The 18884-nt window shown below is 40.3% G+C and overlaps 1 protein-coding gene across 1 annotated transcript; it reads left to right on the forward strand.

The window, feature by feature from the left end:
• The first annotated feature begins 1756 nt into the window (after window positions 1-1756).
• LOC139174816 (uncharacterized) lies at window positions 1757-14500 on the forward strand. Its single transcript, XM_070765436.1, has 11 exons — window positions 1757-1956; window positions 2872-2960; window positions 5272-5359; window positions 5873-5961; window positions 6462-6594; window positions 6810-6918; window positions 7741-7793; window positions 8409-8500; window positions 12415-12493; window positions 12580-12703; window positions 13269-14500. Exons 1-11 carry the CDS (start codon window positions 1890-1892, stop codon window positions 13837-13839), a joined length of 1494 nt encoding a protein of 497 aa, XP_070621537.1. The 5' UTR covers window positions 1757-1889; the 3' UTR covers window positions 13840-14500.
• Window positions 14501-18884: the final 4384 nt, after the last annotated feature.

The following is an 18884-nucleotide window of genomic DNA, read 5'->3' on the forward strand; positions in this document are numbered from 1 at the left end:
ATAACAACATTTTTTAAAAAGATGATAAAACAATTGTGGTACGCTGCTTCATGTTGAGACATACAATATTAAGTATATTCAGGGCTTATAAAATAAAATAAAACATCAAAATATATTGTTACTACAACAAATCACAAATGAATTCAAAATAAGAAATAAGCAACAAAGCAATTTATGTGGCAGAGCCAGACTACAGAGCCGACAGTTTAAATTACTAGCATAATTTAAGCAGCTAGAAAAGTAGGTTTTAACCACTATAGGCAATCTTCGTTTAGCACTCATGATTGGGATTCACAACTCGTTGCTATGTGAGGCCATGCACACTGTCCTTACAATCTTCCTTTAGCTTTACTTTACAGACCTGAGGTCATAAGTGTGAGGTTGGTTTAAAGTTATTTTTTCAACACCATCATAAAACTGCAAACAGTCATTAAATGAGGCAGTTACTAAATGAGGACTACCTTTTCTCCAAAAACAAACAAAAAATGCTAAAAAGGCCTCTTTAAGGAGTGTATGTTAGAGCCAAAAGGAATCAAAACTGTCTAGGACAGTATTGTCAAAATACATCTATCAGTCTATATTAAAATATATTATAGATCCTGATTGAAGTAGGGAGAGAACAAATTAATCTGATAGAATCAGCCACAAAGCATCTCCAGAAATTACAAGACAAAATAGAAACCAGAAATTAAGTATTCCCTAAAAACAGATAACAGCAGAATCACCAATTGAAGTTTGTGGAACAATAAGAAGAGAGTTCCCTTACTACTCTTTCAATAAAGAACTACTGAATTTACACTATGGAGTTTGGGTTCTTTAACAGTGACTTAAATAAACCTCAATTGCATTTATTCACACATCTTAACAGATGTGTTTATAATCTATAAACATGGTTTATAGATTACAATGCACCCCTCCCCCCACCATTAGTTGCATTTTCTGTTATGGATTTCACCAACAGAGGCTAAAACAAATTTGTTGTATACATTATGTACATCATCATCATGTTTTATTATTATTTATTATTATTGTGAAGAAATTTAAATCAAAGATGTACAGCAATATAGCTTAGTGTGATATGTGAGCTTAGACAACACTTCTAATCTGCATATAGCTCAGAGAAGGAAAAAGTGACCTTTCAATTTAAGATCATGGTGGCCAAGTAGTTCTGATGGTTGATGAAAGCAAAGCTATTCGATATCCAAAGAATTGCTAGTAGTAGTGAAGAACACAATTATGGTTTAATCTTCCTTCCTAGTTTTTTCTGTGTAAATGTGATGGACAATTGGTTGTTATGTATCTGTTCATAGTATCAGAAATATAAGTCACACAGGGTTATCACAATATCTTTTTACATCTGTAGAGATTCTCAATCATCCAGGCCAGGCTGTCCCAAAGTTCCTTTTCCAAAAGCCACCTTGACTTTTTTTTTCTTTGAAAATGTTTTGCTTTCTCATCCAAGATTCCAATTCCTTAGGACAATATCTTTTTATAATCATATTGTAAAAAAAAAGTTTTACTTTCGTTAAAGTATTGCTTGTTCCATGCAAAGAATGAAAAACCCTGGTCAATAGACTATTCTCCATTAGGGCAACTTGGGGAAACACAACCATAATAGTTTTACCGGTATTTTAGGCAGAAAAAAATGGTAGGCAACTTTAAGGCCAAACCTGATCTTCTAACTGCTAGCAAGGAAGGCCTCTTAGAAGTACAGCTGCTGGGGCTAGTTCAAATGTTGGCTATCTTAAAGGCAATAGGTGGTCAGCTGAGACCTCAAACTAATTAGTAAGCAACACATGTGCCCTGTTTATTTTCTCCAATGGAAGAAGAGCAAATTAAGATAAATGGAAGGAAAAGTTGAGCTTGGGAGACTTTTGTGAGGCTCAATTATGTCTAATCAGAGGAATGGCCGGCGAGGTGGAATAAGAGAAGCTCTTTGTTGTTTGAAAGTCAAAGGTTTGTTGGGAGTTCATTTCCTTAGAATGATGAATAAATGTGGATCATCAACAATGGAACATTAGTATGGGGAAAATATTTTTTTTAACCAAGAGTGATACCCAGAGAAGTGAATGCTTTGTGTTGAAATTTAGCAATATATTAAAACCCTTATTACATTTCTAAATTAACTGCAATTTCAGTTACTACTGTTTTTGCTGGGTTGAGAAATAATGAGTTAAAGGATTAAACGGGATATCATATTTCAAATAGTAAAAGGTAAATTTGCTGCTGCTTTACACTTCACAGAGTGTTAGGAGAATAGAAAGCGTTCAGATAAAAGTCTATGGACATTCTCCATCATCCATGGTTGTCACAAAGGTGCTTTTTTTTTGTCCAAAAGGCAACTGAACTTGTCTTGGTTTCAAAACATTTTACTTCTCCATTAAATGCTTCTATTCCCCTCCAGTCAGAACTGAAACTGCTTCTTGAATAAGAGGCAAAAAAAAAAATCCTCCCCCCTTCTTTTCTATATTCAAGACTGGTCCTAGAGCTCTAAATCTAGCTCAAGCATTTCATTGTTTGTTAATTCTAACTACAGATGCTAGGGACTGGATTTAAATGGAGACCTTAGTGGGTATGTTTTCCCCTCCTTTCCAATTGAGCTATAAGAGTTCTGATTAGTTTTGATACTTGAATCTCAAGACACTGGAAAATGTTTTGATCATGGCTTCATCTGCCTGCACCTAAAACTGGTTTGGGTTTGCCTTGAAAACCTTAACTTTGCAGATTTTCAGTGAGTTTCAAAGATGTTAACACCTTTTGTACTATGTTCATTGTTATGCTATTACAAAAACATTTTGGATGCTACTTATGCTGGAAAAACAGGGTCTCTGCTTCATGTTCTCAGTTTTCCAAAAATTGTATTCTCCTCAGGGGGTGTTCTTAATCCACCACAGCAACAGCAAGAGGAAGAATTCCATACAAAAGATAATGGCTGCACTGCTTCAGGAAGTGATGTCCAGGTAAATCTGAATTACTATATTCTTACTCTATACACTTTGGCATAGCTCCAAAAGATATAAATACTAAGTAAGAATTGAGATTGCTAAAGATTTCCATTAGATGTTAAAAGTAGCAGGACATGACAATATACAACATAAGATAAGCTACTTGTTTTAAACTTAAAGTTTACTATTTGTGAATTACTTAGCTATTAATATCATTGCTAAAAACTGCTGATAGTGAAATACTCCCTGGGAAAATGAAACCATTAACTGCTCAATATTTGGCAACTGTTACACCAAATTGGTTTCCTTTCTCCACATCCTTATTATCCACTTTATATTCTGATGAAGTTTTAGAGAATTTGAAAAACTGTTTAATGATTTTGTGACCTGTTGATGTCAGGATCTTTGTCCACTTATAATGGTCAGATCCAAGACTGGATGCATTGATTCTGTTGAAACTATGCTTTAAAAATGGTTTAAATCAGATCTGTCAAAGCGCAGAAAGATATGGAAATAAAGAAAACCATAAGTGGACCTTGTCATTGGAATTCAGTACCATAGTAATTGTTGGTACAAGCGTAATATGCTTAAGAGAAAATACTTTGCTCCACTGAAAATTAGTATTTTAAAACTACTGGCTACTAGTGTTTTTAAAAAGGATCAATTCAAAATAGTTTCTCATTTATTGGATGGGATAACAACACAAACTTTCTTTGATTTTGGATAGTGAGAAGAAAAATGTCAACATTCCAGACAAGTAGATAGGAAATTCTGAATCCTAGCAAGAGGAAACTGAATTAGAAAAACAGTCATTTGGAAATCACTATCAAATTATACCACTGCTAGTTGCCCAGTAGCAAATACAATTAGACAATTAGCTGATGAGAAATTAAAGAAAAATGCAAATCTTATAACTTTCTGGCCTTTCAGGTGTGCACATAAAAGGTATTGATTTCCAGAAAATATAGGGTTAATAACTATGGCAGGAGATACTCTTCAGCAGGGACGCCTAACCTTACCAAACATGATAGAGGATTACTAGACAACATGTGCCATGTTGATTCATTGTTTCAGAGATTTTTTTTTAACCTAAATAGAGAAAATCAGTATGATCAAGAGCCAAAAGGCAAAGAGAGCAGGCAGGCAAATGGCTTTTTCTGAGCAGGGGAGGCAGTGAGGGATTTCAAGAGTTGAAAATGTTGAAAATGAAGAAAACGTGACCCCAACAGCAGTGCAGCAACTGCCCAGAAATGGTTACAACTTCCCCAAATTTTATTCCTTCAGGAGTCATGGGTCCTGGATTCAGGATGCATTCTGTAAGTTACCTCATTTGAGATGACCCTGGTTTAAAAATGGTGGCCTTATAATGCATTATTTTATCCAATTGACGGCATTTCAACAAGTGTTTCAGTAATATATAGATGGATGAAGGATCTTTCATAGAAATGATGGCTACAACCAGGGAAGCCAATAGGCCGGTACTATTTTATTTTATTTTATTATGTTATGTTATGTTATGTTATGTTTTGTTTTTTTATTTTATTTTATTTTATTTTATTTATCTCACTCGTCATCTTCAGGCTGGTATTTCGGTCCTTGTTCTACGAAAACAAATAATATGTATATGTATATATATGTGTGTGTATGTGTATGTATGTGTGTGTATATATATATATATATATATATATATATATATATATATATATATATATATATATATATATATATATGTATATGTATATATATATGTGTATATATATGTATATGTATGTATGTATATATATATATATATATATATATATATATATATATATATATATATATATATGCGCCGCCCAGTCCCAAGTTTTTCCTTATTTCCAGATTGCATTTCTTCTTGGTGAGGTTCCGCCCATTGCTTCTTGTACTACCTTCAGGTGGCATGGAGAATAAATAGAGGCCATCTACTCTGTGGCAGCCCTTTAAGGATTGGCAAATTACTATTATATTCCCCCTCAGTTTTCTATATGTTGAGCTAAACATACTCGTTCTCTTAGCCCTTGGTCATAGGATTTAGCCTCTAGGCCAGGGGTGTCAAACTCAATTTCATTGAGGGCCACATCAGGGCTGTGTTTGACCGCAGAGGGCCGGGAGAGGCCTTGCCCAGGGTGTGTGGCCATGGTGGGCATGGCACGGGATTTGGGGGGCAGTAGTTTTAAAATGGCGGGGGGGCAGACACTTAGGCTGTATGGGGCCCAAAATTCCTGATGGCGGCCCTGGCTACAACCTCTTGTAAGTGGGAAAAATAAGATGGCTAATTATTTTTTACTAAAAATTTTCTTTCTAGCAAGTCCAAGATTCTCTATCCCAAAGAGAACACTGTGCCACAGATATGGTAACTGAAGATACTGAAGCATATCAAAGGCGTATCAGAGGTAAACTGATTTGATTAATCTATTGAAACTTGATGGAACAAAACTGCAATCATTTTTCTAGTAGCAATTAATCGCCTCTTCTAAAGCATTTCTTCTCAAACTTGACAAATTTAAGAGACAAAAATTTCAAATCCCAGGATTCCACCTATTGTGCTTTATAATGTACATCTGATATTATAAAGTCAGTGTGTGTTATTAATAGGGAAATGATATATTTGTTCCATTAAGTTATTTGGGCAAACACACAGACCTTGGTATAAGAGAGATGATTTTCAGTTCATCGCTAGCACATTAGCTCAAGTAAATTCTACTGCTTTCAGTAATATTCACTGATAGGTTGCTTTAGGTTGCAGTACAAATTCCTAAACATTGCTGTTTTGAAGAAAATATTATTGGCTTTAAAGCTGCATGCAAGCTTTGATTTGGATGACATTAAGGAAGTGAATGCTCCTGTTCTAATGGTATCAGACATGTATGACGCTGACTTGATATTCCTTTTTTGTTGTTGTTTAGAACTTGAGCATCAGTTGGATAATGCCAGGAAGGACAACTGCAAGTTGGTTTGTGTGCTGAATGAAATTGATCAACTTGTGTTACCAGAGGTAGAGCTGGCTGTTTGAATTAGGGATTTCTATACAAGATTAGGATGCTGCATCTTGGCTTTCAAGAAATAAGATGCTTACATATAAATCTAAGATTATACAGTAGTATAATCTATTGGGCACTCATCATTGTTTCTGGGAGGTGTGATAAGTACCAAAATTAATGAGTACCAAACAAATTTTCCCCATGAGGAATAATGTAATGAGTCACAAGACAGACAACACCAACAAGTTCTAGCTTGTGCTTTGAGCACCAAACAAAATACATTGAGTACCACATTCAATGAGTTTTAAAGCAATTGCATGCCATGGTACCACTGTAGATAGGTCTATGTGGACAAAACATCAATAGAAAATGCTTTTCCTGTGTATACTTCTGATGCTTCAGCACTTACTGTATTGAGGTGGTTGCTGTTATAAGAGACTAGCTATCTTTGATTATGTGTCCATGGAAAGAAAGCCTAGATTTGACTCCTGTTTTCTGCTTTCTTTGGATGGAGTTGTCTGAATGTACAGGGCTAAGACTCTCAGAGAGGGTGAGAGTGTACCTAGAATGCCTATTGATGGAAAAGCAGGAACTAGAAGGCAGAGCATTTGCAGCAGAGAGGACCATGGTGGAATTAGAGCATACAGGTAAGAGAAATCAGATATTAATCTTCCCAAATAATTAAGAAAGGAAAACTATTCTGATAGTAAAAATCTATTCAGCAAGTAAAATCACTACGATTTGATGGCCAAATCACCAAGGTAAGTATAGTTTTAAATTTGAAAACTTTAAAATGTCTATTTCAAGAAGAGGTGGTATGACTTTTTCCGAGACACAGCTAATTCTCTTGCCTGTTCCACAGTGACTGTTCTTCAGAGGCAGCTGCAAGATGCTAGCTGTTCTTTAGCACAGCCAGGAGAAAACCAGCAGCATGCATCCTCACCTTCCTCTCCTACCCAATCTTCTAGCAGGTAAATTGTATAGCCAGAAATATTGTCAAAGTTGCAAAGTTAATCCAGAGCAATGCTATGTTTACAGGATTCGGTTCCTAAAACATTACTCTTATTAAATCTGTTTAGTAGCATTCATAGTTACCTATTTATATTGACTGAGCTGCTGCCACAATTACATCTTGAAAAAGTCCCATCACTAAATAGATAACTATAATAATCCCCTCTTAAATCACAGAGACCTTGTTAAATACTGAAGACTGACATTCCACAAAGGGATAATATCACCTTCAAATTTATGCTATACTGCTGCAGTTCAAAGGGACACTAGATTGCAAAAGTTGGAAAATAGTGAACTAGAGTTGAGATTATGTGAGCAACTAGATTTATGCTACCAGCTTACATAAAACAGATTAATGCAAGAACTCATCAGGCTTCGATATTCTGTCACTAGGATTTGAATGGCATTTTCTATTCAGTTCCCAGAATCAATGTACAATCTTGCTGTTGCTGTTCTTGCAAATGCAATATTATCCTTTGAATATGTTAGGCAATAGGTTTCAGAAATCTAAATGAGCACGGGCATGCTGGTTAGGACATCTGTGAGACCCTTCCCATCTCAAAGCATCATCCTGTTGGAGCTTTGCATTTTTTTACAGAAATAAACTGAGTGAAAGCCACAGTGTGGCCCTTTAATTTAAAAATCTCTCTTTCATTAAGGAACACACTCTTCTCTACTGGTGTTTTTCTGTAGTTGCCCATGTGAACAGATACCTGTGTGTGCTGAAAATCTCATTAAGAATTTTTAATGTTTAGCTCAACTGGTTTTTTTTTAAACTCTAGATTCTTCTTTAAAATCAACAAGAAGTCTGCAGCATCAAACTTGCAAAAACAAGGTAGTGTTTCTGGTACTGTACTTAGCTTTTATTTGAATTGACGGGGAAGGAAGTTACCATATTCAATTTAGATGAGCAGAGAATGAAGTTTCAAAATGACCTGTCTTCTATGTCTGCAAAACCGTTCCTTCAAAATCAACTGAGAATCTTGTCCTGCTCATTTCTACTTTTATCAAACATTTCATCCACTTATTCTGGCTACCATTTTAGAAGATGAGCCTATGTAGTAATGGAAGAGGATATAGAGGCTTAAGTTCTCATCCATCAAAACTAGAAAGTTTAGCTGGAACATCTGGATCAAAAGTGGGCAATCTTTCGGCATTATATGCATTCTAGCAGCTTATTAGTAGTGCTGAAAGCTCTCTCTTCTTATGGTTTGGCTGAAAGTTTAAATCTACTGGGGTTTCAAGAGGGCAAAATAGGTGGGGTCTAACCTACCTCGCTGCTGGTTCGCTTCCTCCATCAAACCGGTTCCATGACATCATTGTGATGTCACCAGCAGGTTGCTACTGGTTTGGGCAAACCGGTCCAAATCGGGAGGAGCCCACCTTTGCCTTAGGTCTTAAAGTGCAAAAGAACAAAGCATTTTTATGACAATAGCCTAAATTCTTTTAGGTGATGCTGTCTTGCCAAAGCAGAAATTGAAGAAAAGACTAGTAAAGATTCATCAGCAAGTTTTGTCAAAACCAGCAACCACATCCAGAAAGGTAAGTGTTTGTTTGCTTCTCCAGATAACATATAGCAGAGAAGTCACACTTGGAATAAACCTATTGACCCCAAATGAGAATTCTGGATGTCTTCTTAGATTCAGTTGATCTATCTTAATTTTGCCTCCATATGACCATCTCCTTGTGAACACTACCAAATGAAAAATTGCAGGAGTAAAGAATCTGGTTTTGTGGAATGGTTTATGCAGTAGTGTAAAAAGAAAGGAAGTTATCTTTGATGGAAATGTGCAAGAACCATTACTTAAGTTAATGAGACTTTTTTAAGTCCAAAAAACCTGAGATAACATTTGGAAAGGCATAAGGCAAATATTGGCTTCATTCACTGGAGTGTAAGGGTAGAGGTGTAGCACAATCAGATTTGCAGAATTCTATTAGTCAATCTCAATGAAGGTACCATATATACTTGAGTATAAGTCGAGTTTTTTAGCCCAAAAAATGGGCTGAAAAACCCGACCTCGACTTATACTCGGGTGACTGACAAGTCACCACAAGAGGGCGCAAGCGGCTTAGGGAAAGACAGCTGTCTGCCTTTCCTTCAGCCTTAAAGAAGCCACAACTGCCCGGTTAAGAAGCAAGAATCCACCCCCTAGCCAAACGGCTTTTTTCCTGTTTAGCGCGGCGTTTGAGCGCTAAACAGGAAAAAAGCCGTTTGGCTAGGGGGTGGATTCTTGCTTTTAACCGGGCAGTTGCCGCTTCTTTCAAGCTGGAACAAAGGCAGACGGCTGTCTTTCCCTAAGCCACTTCCTGGAGACCGCTAAGGATATTGCTCTGGGAGAGGGGGCAACTGCCCGGTTAAAAGCAAGAATCCACCCCCTAGCCAAACGGCTTTTTTCCTGCTTAGCACGGCGTTCGAGCGCTAAACAGGAAAAAAGCCGTTTGGCTAGGGGGTGGATTCTTGCTTTTAACTGGGCAGTTGCTGCTTCTTTCAAGCTGAAGCAAAGGCAGACGGCTGTCTTTCCCTAAGCCGCTTCCCGGAGACCGCTTTGGAACATTGCTTTGGTTGCTCCTGCCTCTCCTGCAGCGGAGAGAAGCGGCAAATGGCTAGCCCTTCCCCCAGCCGCTTCCCTGCACGCTTCGGATGCACCTGCCTTTCTTACAGCGAAGACAGGCGGCACCTTCCCAAAGTGCTCGGTGAAGCGGCTGGGGGAAGGGCTAGCCATTTGCCACTTCCCTCCGCTGCAGGAGAGGCAGGAGCAACCAAAGCAATGTTCCAAAGCGGTCTCCGGGAAGCGACCGAGGGAAAGGCAGTCGTCTGCTTTTCCTTCAGCTCGAAAGAGGAGGCAAATGCCCCACCTTCCCCCAGTCGGTTAACTTGAAGCGCTCGGTTAACCGGCTGGGGGAAGGCAGGGCAGTTGCCGCTTCTTTAGAGCTGAAGGAAAGGCAGACGACTGCCTTTCCCTCGGTCGCTTCCCGGAGACCGCTTTGGAACATTGCTTTGGTTGCGCCTGCCTCTCCTACAGCGGAGAGAGGCGGCAAATGGCCAGCCCTTCCCCCAACCACTTAGCTTAGTGCTTCGGGAAGGTGCCGCCTGTCTTGGCTGTAGGAGAGGCAGGAACATCCGAAGCGCGTGGGGAAGTGGCTGTGGGAGGCAACGATGTTCCTAAGCCAGTGAGGTGGGGGGGGGGGGGCGAGAAGATAGAAGCAAGAATCCACCACCCCCACTTTACCAGCTTTTCCCCCCTCTCCCCGCAAGCAAAAGAGCCAGCCAACCACTCCAATGCCGCGCTAGAGGGGAAAAAAGCCAGTGTGTGTGTGTGGGGGGGTGGATTCTTGCTTCTGTCTTCTCAAAAAAACCCCACCCCACCTCTCGGGAAGAGAGCGACAGGAAAGGATGCGGTTTTCTTCTGCCGGGTCGAGGACAAAGCGGGTGTTGAGGGCGGCGGGCGAGCAATTTGTCAGTGGCGAGAGAAACATTTCAGCGGGGAGATAACCCCAAGCTGAGAGTGCCTTTTAAAATCACTCTCCTCTCAGCCTCGGCAAGCTGCCGAGAAGTGGGGTTTTCGGAGTGGGGAGGCAAAAACGCTCAGAATGTCACCACCGAGGCATTTCTCCAAGGGGCAGGGGTCCCTAAAACTTTCCTTTAACCCCAGCGGACACAAAGATGGGAATGCGTGGTCCTCGCCAGCCACTCATCTGCGGGGCTGCCCCGCGCCAAGGCAGAATTAAATTCAACAACCAAAATATTATATTTTTTAAAAACATACTTTTTTGACAGTTTGTTTGCCTTTTAAGACATCTGTCTGGCTGTGCCTAATGTCAACAATATAAAGTTTTGCCAGGTGAAAAATCTTTTGCCAGATTAGCTATGGATCCCACTGAAGAAATTTTAAAGAATACTCAAGATGATTCTTCATTTGCTTTGTAACCTTAAATAAAAAAACAATACATTATTGACTCTGTAATTTACCCGGGGAGGGGAGAGGAGGGGGGCACAGACAGACAGGAAAGGAAGACAGACAGACAGAGACCTATGACCACAATTGAGCTCAAAATTTGTTGTTAAGCAAAAGCATTGTTAAGTGAGAATCACCACATTTTACTCAATCCATGACATTTCCTAGCTCTAACAGTGATGTGCAAGCTAGGGAAGTACCGGTACATCTGAAGACGTGTGTAATGTTCTGGTTATGGTTAACTGTGTGGTAGAAAGTGGACTCTGGGTTTGTTTTTCCTATTACAGTAAGTGAGGTTGAATGTACCATATATAATTTTACAAGAGCTCTCTCTCTTTCTCTTTCTGTATATACACATACAGTTTATATAGTAGATAATTTACAGTATATTTTTGTGTGCCTGTGTGTAATATTTATTTACACATATGGCATATATACATAGAATTAAGTATATTTTGGATGTTCAGTAATAGTAAATATAGAGGGAAATTGTATCTCTTTGAGGCAAGGAGAGGTCAAGTATCCTAACCCTAACCCAAACCAGCAGGAGCAGGGGATTGAGGTAAGTACCTAGGTATTTGCATTTTTTTTGCCTATACCTGCCTTGGGGGGATATATACCTGTTTACCCTCTTTTAAACTTACAGAGCTAGTTTACTGGCTTTCTTTGAAATAAATATTCTAAAACATTTAATCTACTGATGCCTCAATTGATGTAATTTTATTGGTTTCCATTTTTATAAGTTACCAGTAGCAGCTGCAATTTCCACCCTCGACTTATACAGGGGTTTATAAATTTTCCCAGTTTTTGTGGCAAAAGTAGGCGCCTCGACTTATAGTCGGAGCGACTTATACTTGAGTATATACGGTAGTTCTTCCTGTGAAGCTGATTTCCTGTTCTAGTCTACCTAGTGATTGTGAGGGGTTTTGCACTCTTAATAGTCTTTATTCCTAATATGCTATCACATGAGCAGTAGCACTTTGTTATATATTCACAGTGCTTTTCACCCCCACCCCCCAACTGGTTTAAAGAGTCAGAATATTGCCTCCAACAATTTGGGTTCTCATTTTCCCAAACCCAGAAGGATGGAAGGCTGAGTCAACCTTGAGCCAGTTAGAATTGAACTGCTGGCAATAGACAAATTAGCTTGCAGTACTGCATTCTAACCATTGCGGCACCACAGCTCCAATTCAAGGAACATCTTAACATGATGAGCAGTTTTCCCCATGAAAGGCTAAGACTTACTGAAATATTAAAATGAATGACTTTTTAGTTTCTGTTTGAATAGATGCTTCTACAGAAGATTTTTAATCAACTGCAATATTTTCAGTTACATTATCTCATATCTTGGACTCAGACCGCAGTTCAAGTTGTGACTGCTTCTGTGTGACTTTCCTGTTATCAGATCTTTTTTGTGTGGGGGGGCAGTCTTCTCAAAGTTACTCTTGTGTTGAAAATTGATTGCTGTTTCACAGTGTAACTCTGCTTCCTGTTTTGCAGGTTTGCTTGTCAAAGGTAGAAAGACAACTGACTGAATACAAACAAGATTTATCCTCAACTATGAGCAGTCCTGAAGCAGGTAGGAGTGATGGATGGTTTTGGATGTATAAGGAGGAAATAGACTGTAAGAACATCAACATATTTTTGTATATTTTTTGTTCTCAGATTTCCATCAAAATACGCTTCAGTTTTCTGAAGCTTCCACGACGGTCAAGAATGACAGAAGTGGAACTTCTGGTGATGAATATGCATCAGTTAATAAAGATAATGATGACCATGTCCATAAACGGTATTTACTAACTGGATTGCTTCTCATGTTTTAAAATAGGTCTATTAGCTTCATTGAGAGGAGAGACGTCATATAAGATTTTTACTCCACCACATCAGAGGTGGACTTCTTCTGGTTTGGACTGGTTCAGCCAAACTGGTAGCAACCTGCTGGTGATTGGTCAGTGCCGGTCTGTGAGTGCCACCATCTTTTTAAAAAAAAATGATTTCCTCCCCCAAAGAGTTATTTAAAAAATTCTTCTGCACATGCGCAGAAGCTGAGTTTCCAGAATTGCACATGTTTTGCCACTTTGTTTTTGGCATATTTTTTTAAAATGAGGGGTTTTTGCATAAAACACAAAGCTCACACACACACATGAGGCATGGCCAGGTGGTGCAGGAGGATGTGAACTGGCAGTGAGGTAAGTTGGAACCCATCCTTGTGCCACATGATACAACCCCATATGCATTTGTACTTCTATCCCTACACATGTGGATACACACATATATGCACATAGAGCAATAATATCAGCTTAAATATTCTACATAGCTTGTTTATTTTAATACATGTATATATATTTTACTAGAATACAAGAAGAAGATAGTCTGAGCACAGCCAGTACTCTTCCACTGTCTGTCCCACTGAATTTAAGAAGCAGAAATAATGCTCATGAATTTCTTGACCACCCTTCAGTCAACCAAGACCCTCATGTTAAGGATCCAACGTTTGAGAAATCTGAAGTAGAAAACTTCAATGGATCATCAAATGGACAGGAATGCAAAGAAAATGAGAGTCATGAATGCATCACTAACAAGCCTAAAGATTTCAGTGATCATAACATTTCTCAAAAGCCAGAAGTTCCAATAGACTTTCCACAGCCTGCTGCTGGGACAACAAAGCCCACCAGAAACCCACAACTCTCTTCCCTTGTTGCAGATAGAATTCTGGAAGATGATAGACTGAGCTTTTCTACTGTCTACAAATGTGATGACCCAGTGGCTCTGAAACCAACAACCAGCCACATTTTGCCTACTGAGGAAACACTATGTAGCTTTGGCCTTCTCCAAGTAAAACCAGAAAAAGCTGCCTCTGTGTCTAAGAAACTTGTATCTCCAGTCAAGACAGAGGAGGAGGAATTGTCTCTGGAGAAAAAATGAAGCAAATGTTCAATTACCATCCCCTTCCATGAACTCCTCAGAAATGAAAACAAATTCTATTTGAAAGGTGCATTCAAGGTTAGTGAAGCACAAGATGAGTCATAGATCTCTACAAAGCATGATTCATGCAGTTCCACTGTAAATGAGCTTGGGGGATAGCTCCCATCTTAGATTTGCACACCAGAGAACTGCTAACACTATTAAAATGTCTCTTTAAAATGGAACTCTTTCTGACATTTTACCCACTGAAGCAAATATTTAACCAGAGAAATGAATTTCAGGGCAAGGCATCTTGATGAAAACTGAAGCCATAAGCCATACCTTGTGATCCACAGAAATCATGCACTAATCACAATGCTGTCCAACCGATGATATCTACCTTGAAAATGTAAACGTTACCCTCACCTTTGTTGTATTTAATAGGGAAATGGGCTGATATTTAAGTCTACCTATTGCAAAAGAATGGGGTGTGGTGGTGGTAAGCTTAAATATTGTTTACTATTTATCATCATTAGCAAAGCTAAACTGCATATGCAGTATGTTATATTCCTTGCTTAGATATGGGAAATGGGTCAGCTGAAAATTAGAAAGAATAACAAATTGTCAACTTAAATTGGGACATATAGTGACACTTTTACTAATAAATCATTTTTCAAAATGATGTTATTTTCTGTATATCATTCCATATAGGTGTTTTTCAGAAACTGGGCACACAGTGGTGCTGTTTTAACTTGCAGTAGATCTGCAATGTACAATATGGAAAAATGAAATCGATTTTAGATTCTAAGAGCCTATTTACGGGTTATGAGAACCAGTTAAAATTTTTCAAGGAGCCATTTTCCGCCATTTCCCCCTTCCTACTGTGTGCCTAAACCAGTGATGGCAAATCTTTTTTGGTTCACATGCTAGAATGCATGCACGTGCCCACATCCTTTCCCTCCCCCTACATGCATGTGCACACACCCCCACGCTGCCCCCCAGGCCTTATCGAATGTGCACAGCACGCGCACAGGCCTTACAGAAGCCTGGTACATGAGAAAATACCCAAACGGGTAAACCAGAAGTTCAGGAAAAAGCACTTCCAATTTGCTGTTGGGTTGTTTTTTGCACTCTGGAGAATTTAGGAAAGCTTCCTGAAGCTCCAGAGAGTGCAAAAAACAGCACACCAGCCAAACCGGAAATTTGGAAAATGTGCTTCCAGTTTGCCCATTGTGCTGTTTTCTGCACTCTGGAGCTTCAGGAAGTTTCCCTGAACGCTCCGAAGTGCAGAAAAAAAGCACAATGGCAAACCGGATGTGCATTTTCCAAACTTGTCCATTGGGCAATTTTTTTTGTCTCCAAGGCTTTAGGGAAGTTTCCCTGAAGTATCTGGAGGGCAAAATGGCCTTCCCCAAGGTCAGAAATTAGCTGGCCAGTGTGTCTTGAGCACTGAATCTGACACAGCATCACCGTTTCCTGTAAGCTGCACCCATGAGCAGGCGCGCACCCCCAAACACCCCCGCGCGCGCCCTTTTCCACAGGCACGCGCTCCCCATCCCCCTGCCAGCCCATGGGGGGGGGAGGCGCCGGCAGTAAAAGGAAAGGGAGCTGTGGCCGCCCCTGCCTCCCCACTGTGCCTCCGGCCCCCTCACGCCCCTGGCTTCTCGGCCCTGCCCCCTGCTCGCCCGATTCGTCTCCTCTCCTCCTCCGCCTCCTGCCTTGGCGCACGCCTTCTCCCATGGTGAGGGGGCTACGAGAGTGCTTTCTCCCAGCCCCCTCGCCGTCGGTGCCTCAGTTCCGGAGCTCCGCCTCACAGCTGATTACCCTGCCCTTCGGGAACGCCTGCCCTGCCTCTATTGCTGCCCCCTTGCTGGAAGTCTGGGATGAAAGCGCTGCCAGCCAGGGGGCTGCGAGAGAGTGCTTTCTCCGTGGGCTTCGGGAATGCCCACCCCGCCCCTCTCACAGCCCCTTCGCTGGGAGCGCTTTCATCCCAGACTTCCAGCAACGGGGCTGCAGTAGAGGCAGGGCAAGCATTCCCGAAAGGCACGGTGATCAGCTGTGAGGCGGAGCTCTGGAACTGAGGCACCGATGGCGAGGGGGCTGGGAGAAAGCGCTCTCGTAGCCCCTCGCCGTCGGTGCCTCAGTTTTGGAGCTCCGCCTCACAGCTGATCACCCTGCCGCCGCCCCACGGCTACTGCCCAATGCCGCTGCTAAGAGAGAGAGGGAAAGAGAGAGATAGCAAGAGAGAGAAGAGAAAGAAAGCAAGAGAGATAGAAAGAAAGAAAGAGTGAGAAAGAAAGAAAGAAAGAAAGAAAGAGAGAGATGAAAGGGGGGAGAGAGCTAGCAAGAGAGAAGAGAAAGCAAGCAAGAGAGATAGAAAGAAAGAGTGAGAGAGAAAGAAAGCAATAGAGAGAAAGAGAGAGAGAGAGCAAGAGGGGGAGAGAGAAAGAGAGAGAAATGACTCTTGATTTAAAGCATATGGTAAAAAGCACCCAAAAAATAACAGAGGAAAAAAAACCCAGCCGTTTTTGTGTGTGTGTGTGTGTGAACTCTTGAACCATTTCCAATAGCTCACCTCTAATTGGAAATGGTTCAAGAGTTCACACACACACACACACACACACACACACACAAGGGGGGAGGAGACAGGGATGGAAAAAGAGAAGATAATAATAGTAATAGATTTTGGTTTTGTTTTATTATTAATTTCTTTTAATAAAAAAGGGAATTTTTTTCTTATTTATTTATTTATTTATTTTTCTATGCCACCCAGTCCCAAAGGGACTGTCGCTCAGACACTATACTTTTCCGCCCACACCGGAAAAAAATTAGAGGGAACATTGCCTGTGATATGGCTCCATGTGCCACCTGTACCATGCATGCCATAGGTTCACCATCACGGGCCTAGACTATCATTTCTCAATTGGGGTCCCAATGAGAAAAATGATTGTAGAAAACAAAATCACTTTAAAAACCCCTCTGTATAGCTTTTGTTCTGGTTTCTGGTAGAAGTTTAGTAATTACAAATAACTCTCATTAAATGCATCATTTCATGAATAAAGCAACTCCGTTTATTTCTCTGCTCTCCTGTATTTTCAACACATTCCAGACATCACTCGGTCCGTTATCTCTCTCTCAGCCACATTCTTTAACATTCCTTTTCCTGCTTCACTTAGACAAGATTTATTTCCTAACTACATTGCTTTAAAAAAGACAGCAGCACTGACTAAATACAATACAAAATACTTGGCTTACTTTAGTGTGGCGAAAACATCTCCATATTTCTTTTCAGCAATGTTGAAACTCCACCCTTCTTCTCCACTAGCCCCCTGACGTGCCAAATACCTCACTACAATATTTAACCCATTCCTCTCCTTAATATCTTCTTCCAGACCTTTGCTCTCTACGTTTCTGAATCCTTCTGAATTTAGGATTAACCCAGCGCGCGTCTGATTCTCCCTCACTAGATCCTGAACTCATAGCCCCATCCTGTGGCTGGCCTCCCACCTGTTCTACTACCTGTAACCCCGGGCCCCCCACTACTTCATAAACACTATCTGAATCTGAGTTCTCAATATCTTCATCATCCTCCAACTGATCAAGAGTATGTACAACAGCTTTTATGTCACTTTGCTTTTGTAAATGTTGGAGATTATGCATGATGTAGATTGGAAGTGTATTGTGACATTTTGTGTACATTGTCTTATTTTTATCCAAGTTTCCCTAAGACCTGAAAATTATTTCAAGGGATTCTCTGGGGTGAAAGGTTGAGAAAAGGTTATGTAAACCAGGAGTGTCAAACTCACAATGACACTTTGTCACATGATGTATCACAACTTTTTTCACCTTTGCTAAAATCGGGGTGGGCAGTTTCAGTACCAAAAATGTCAAATAGCCCCTTTATGATTAATGTAAATTGGACTTAAAGGTACAGTACATATAATAATATACCAGTACACTGAATATAAAGGTAAAGCTTTCCTCTGCCCGATCATGTCTGACTCTAGTGGGCAGTGCTCATCTTCATTTGCTAGCTGAGGAAGCCAGCATTGTCTAAAGACATTTCCGTCATCATGTGGCCAGCATGACTATATGCCAAAGGCACAAGGAATGCTGTTACATTCCCACCAAAATGGTACCTATTTATCTACTTGCATGTGCATGCTTTCAAACTGCTAGGTGAGTAGGATCTGGGGCAAGTAACAAGAGCTCATCCCATCCCATGGCACTCGGGTCTTGAACCTGGGCCGTCAGCTTTCCAGCAGACTAGTTAAGCATGTTTTAACCATTGAGCCATCACAAACCCTCACACTCAACATATGGCATAGCAATTCATAAAGTTCATGGTTTGGGTATTATCTGTGCGTGTCCAGAAACCTGATATATCAGGGAGGTGAACCTGTGTTTTCCCCCATTAACAGCAAATAAGATCCTTCTAACCTCTGCAAGATTTGCAGCTGACTCATTCTGTAAAAATGCCTCATGGGTAAGGGAAAGGCACTGAACATTCAGCAAACCATCAGAACTATTATTTATCTAGCATCTACAGTAAATTGTTCAGATAATTTTTCAAGTTTAAATTTAATTCCTAGGAACAGACCTTAATTCCTGTTGCTAAGCAAAGTGGTGGTTCAGTGTCTTGTGCCTGATTTTGCCACCTTTTTTGGGGTGGGGGGTGGGGCATGGTTATTCAGAGAAACACTGCAGTTGTTAAGCAAACCATGTAGTCATTAAGCAAATCTGGCTTTCCCCAACTGATTTTACTTTTGGGAAGCAAACTGGGAAGGCCAGAAAGGACGATTACATGGCCACAGTACTTTGCAAACCTTGTAAATACATGCTGGTAGCAGAGAAACAGAATTTCAATTGCATGACTTTGGGAATGCTGCAAAAATCATAAGTCTTCCTGTTCAGTGCTATTGTAACTTTGGTCACCAAATGAAATGTTTTAAATTGAGGACTACCTGTTTTGGAATGCCATCCTCAGTAGTTGTCATTGGAGACAATTTCATTTGTCTAATGATAGGACTGACACTTTATGTGGGTCGCCAATCAACCAGCTCTTA

This window comes from Erythrolamprus reginae, chromosome 12, assembly GCF_031021105.1.
Source record: "Erythrolamprus reginae isolate rEryReg1 chromosome 12, rEryReg1.hap1, whole genome shotgun sequence".
Taxonomy (NCBI): domain Eukaryota; kingdom Metazoa; phylum Chordata; class Lepidosauria; order Squamata; family Dipsadidae; genus Erythrolamprus; species Erythrolamprus reginae.

Excerpts from the sequence above, each read along its gene's own strand:
- LOC139174816 (XM_070765436.1), top strand. The coding sequence starts at position 1,890 with ATGTCTAATCAGAGGAATGGCCGGCGAGGTGGAATAAGAGAAGCTCTT. Across the intron at positions 1,957-2,871 it reads TTGTTGTTTGAAAGTCAAAG|GGGGTGTTCTTAATCCACCA; the intron begins GTTTGTTGGGAG and ends TATTCTCCTCAG. Across the intron at positions 2,961-5,271 it reads CTTCAGGAAGTGATGTCCAG|CAAGTCCAAGATTCTCTATC; the intron begins GTAAATCTGAAT and ends TTTTCTTTCTAG.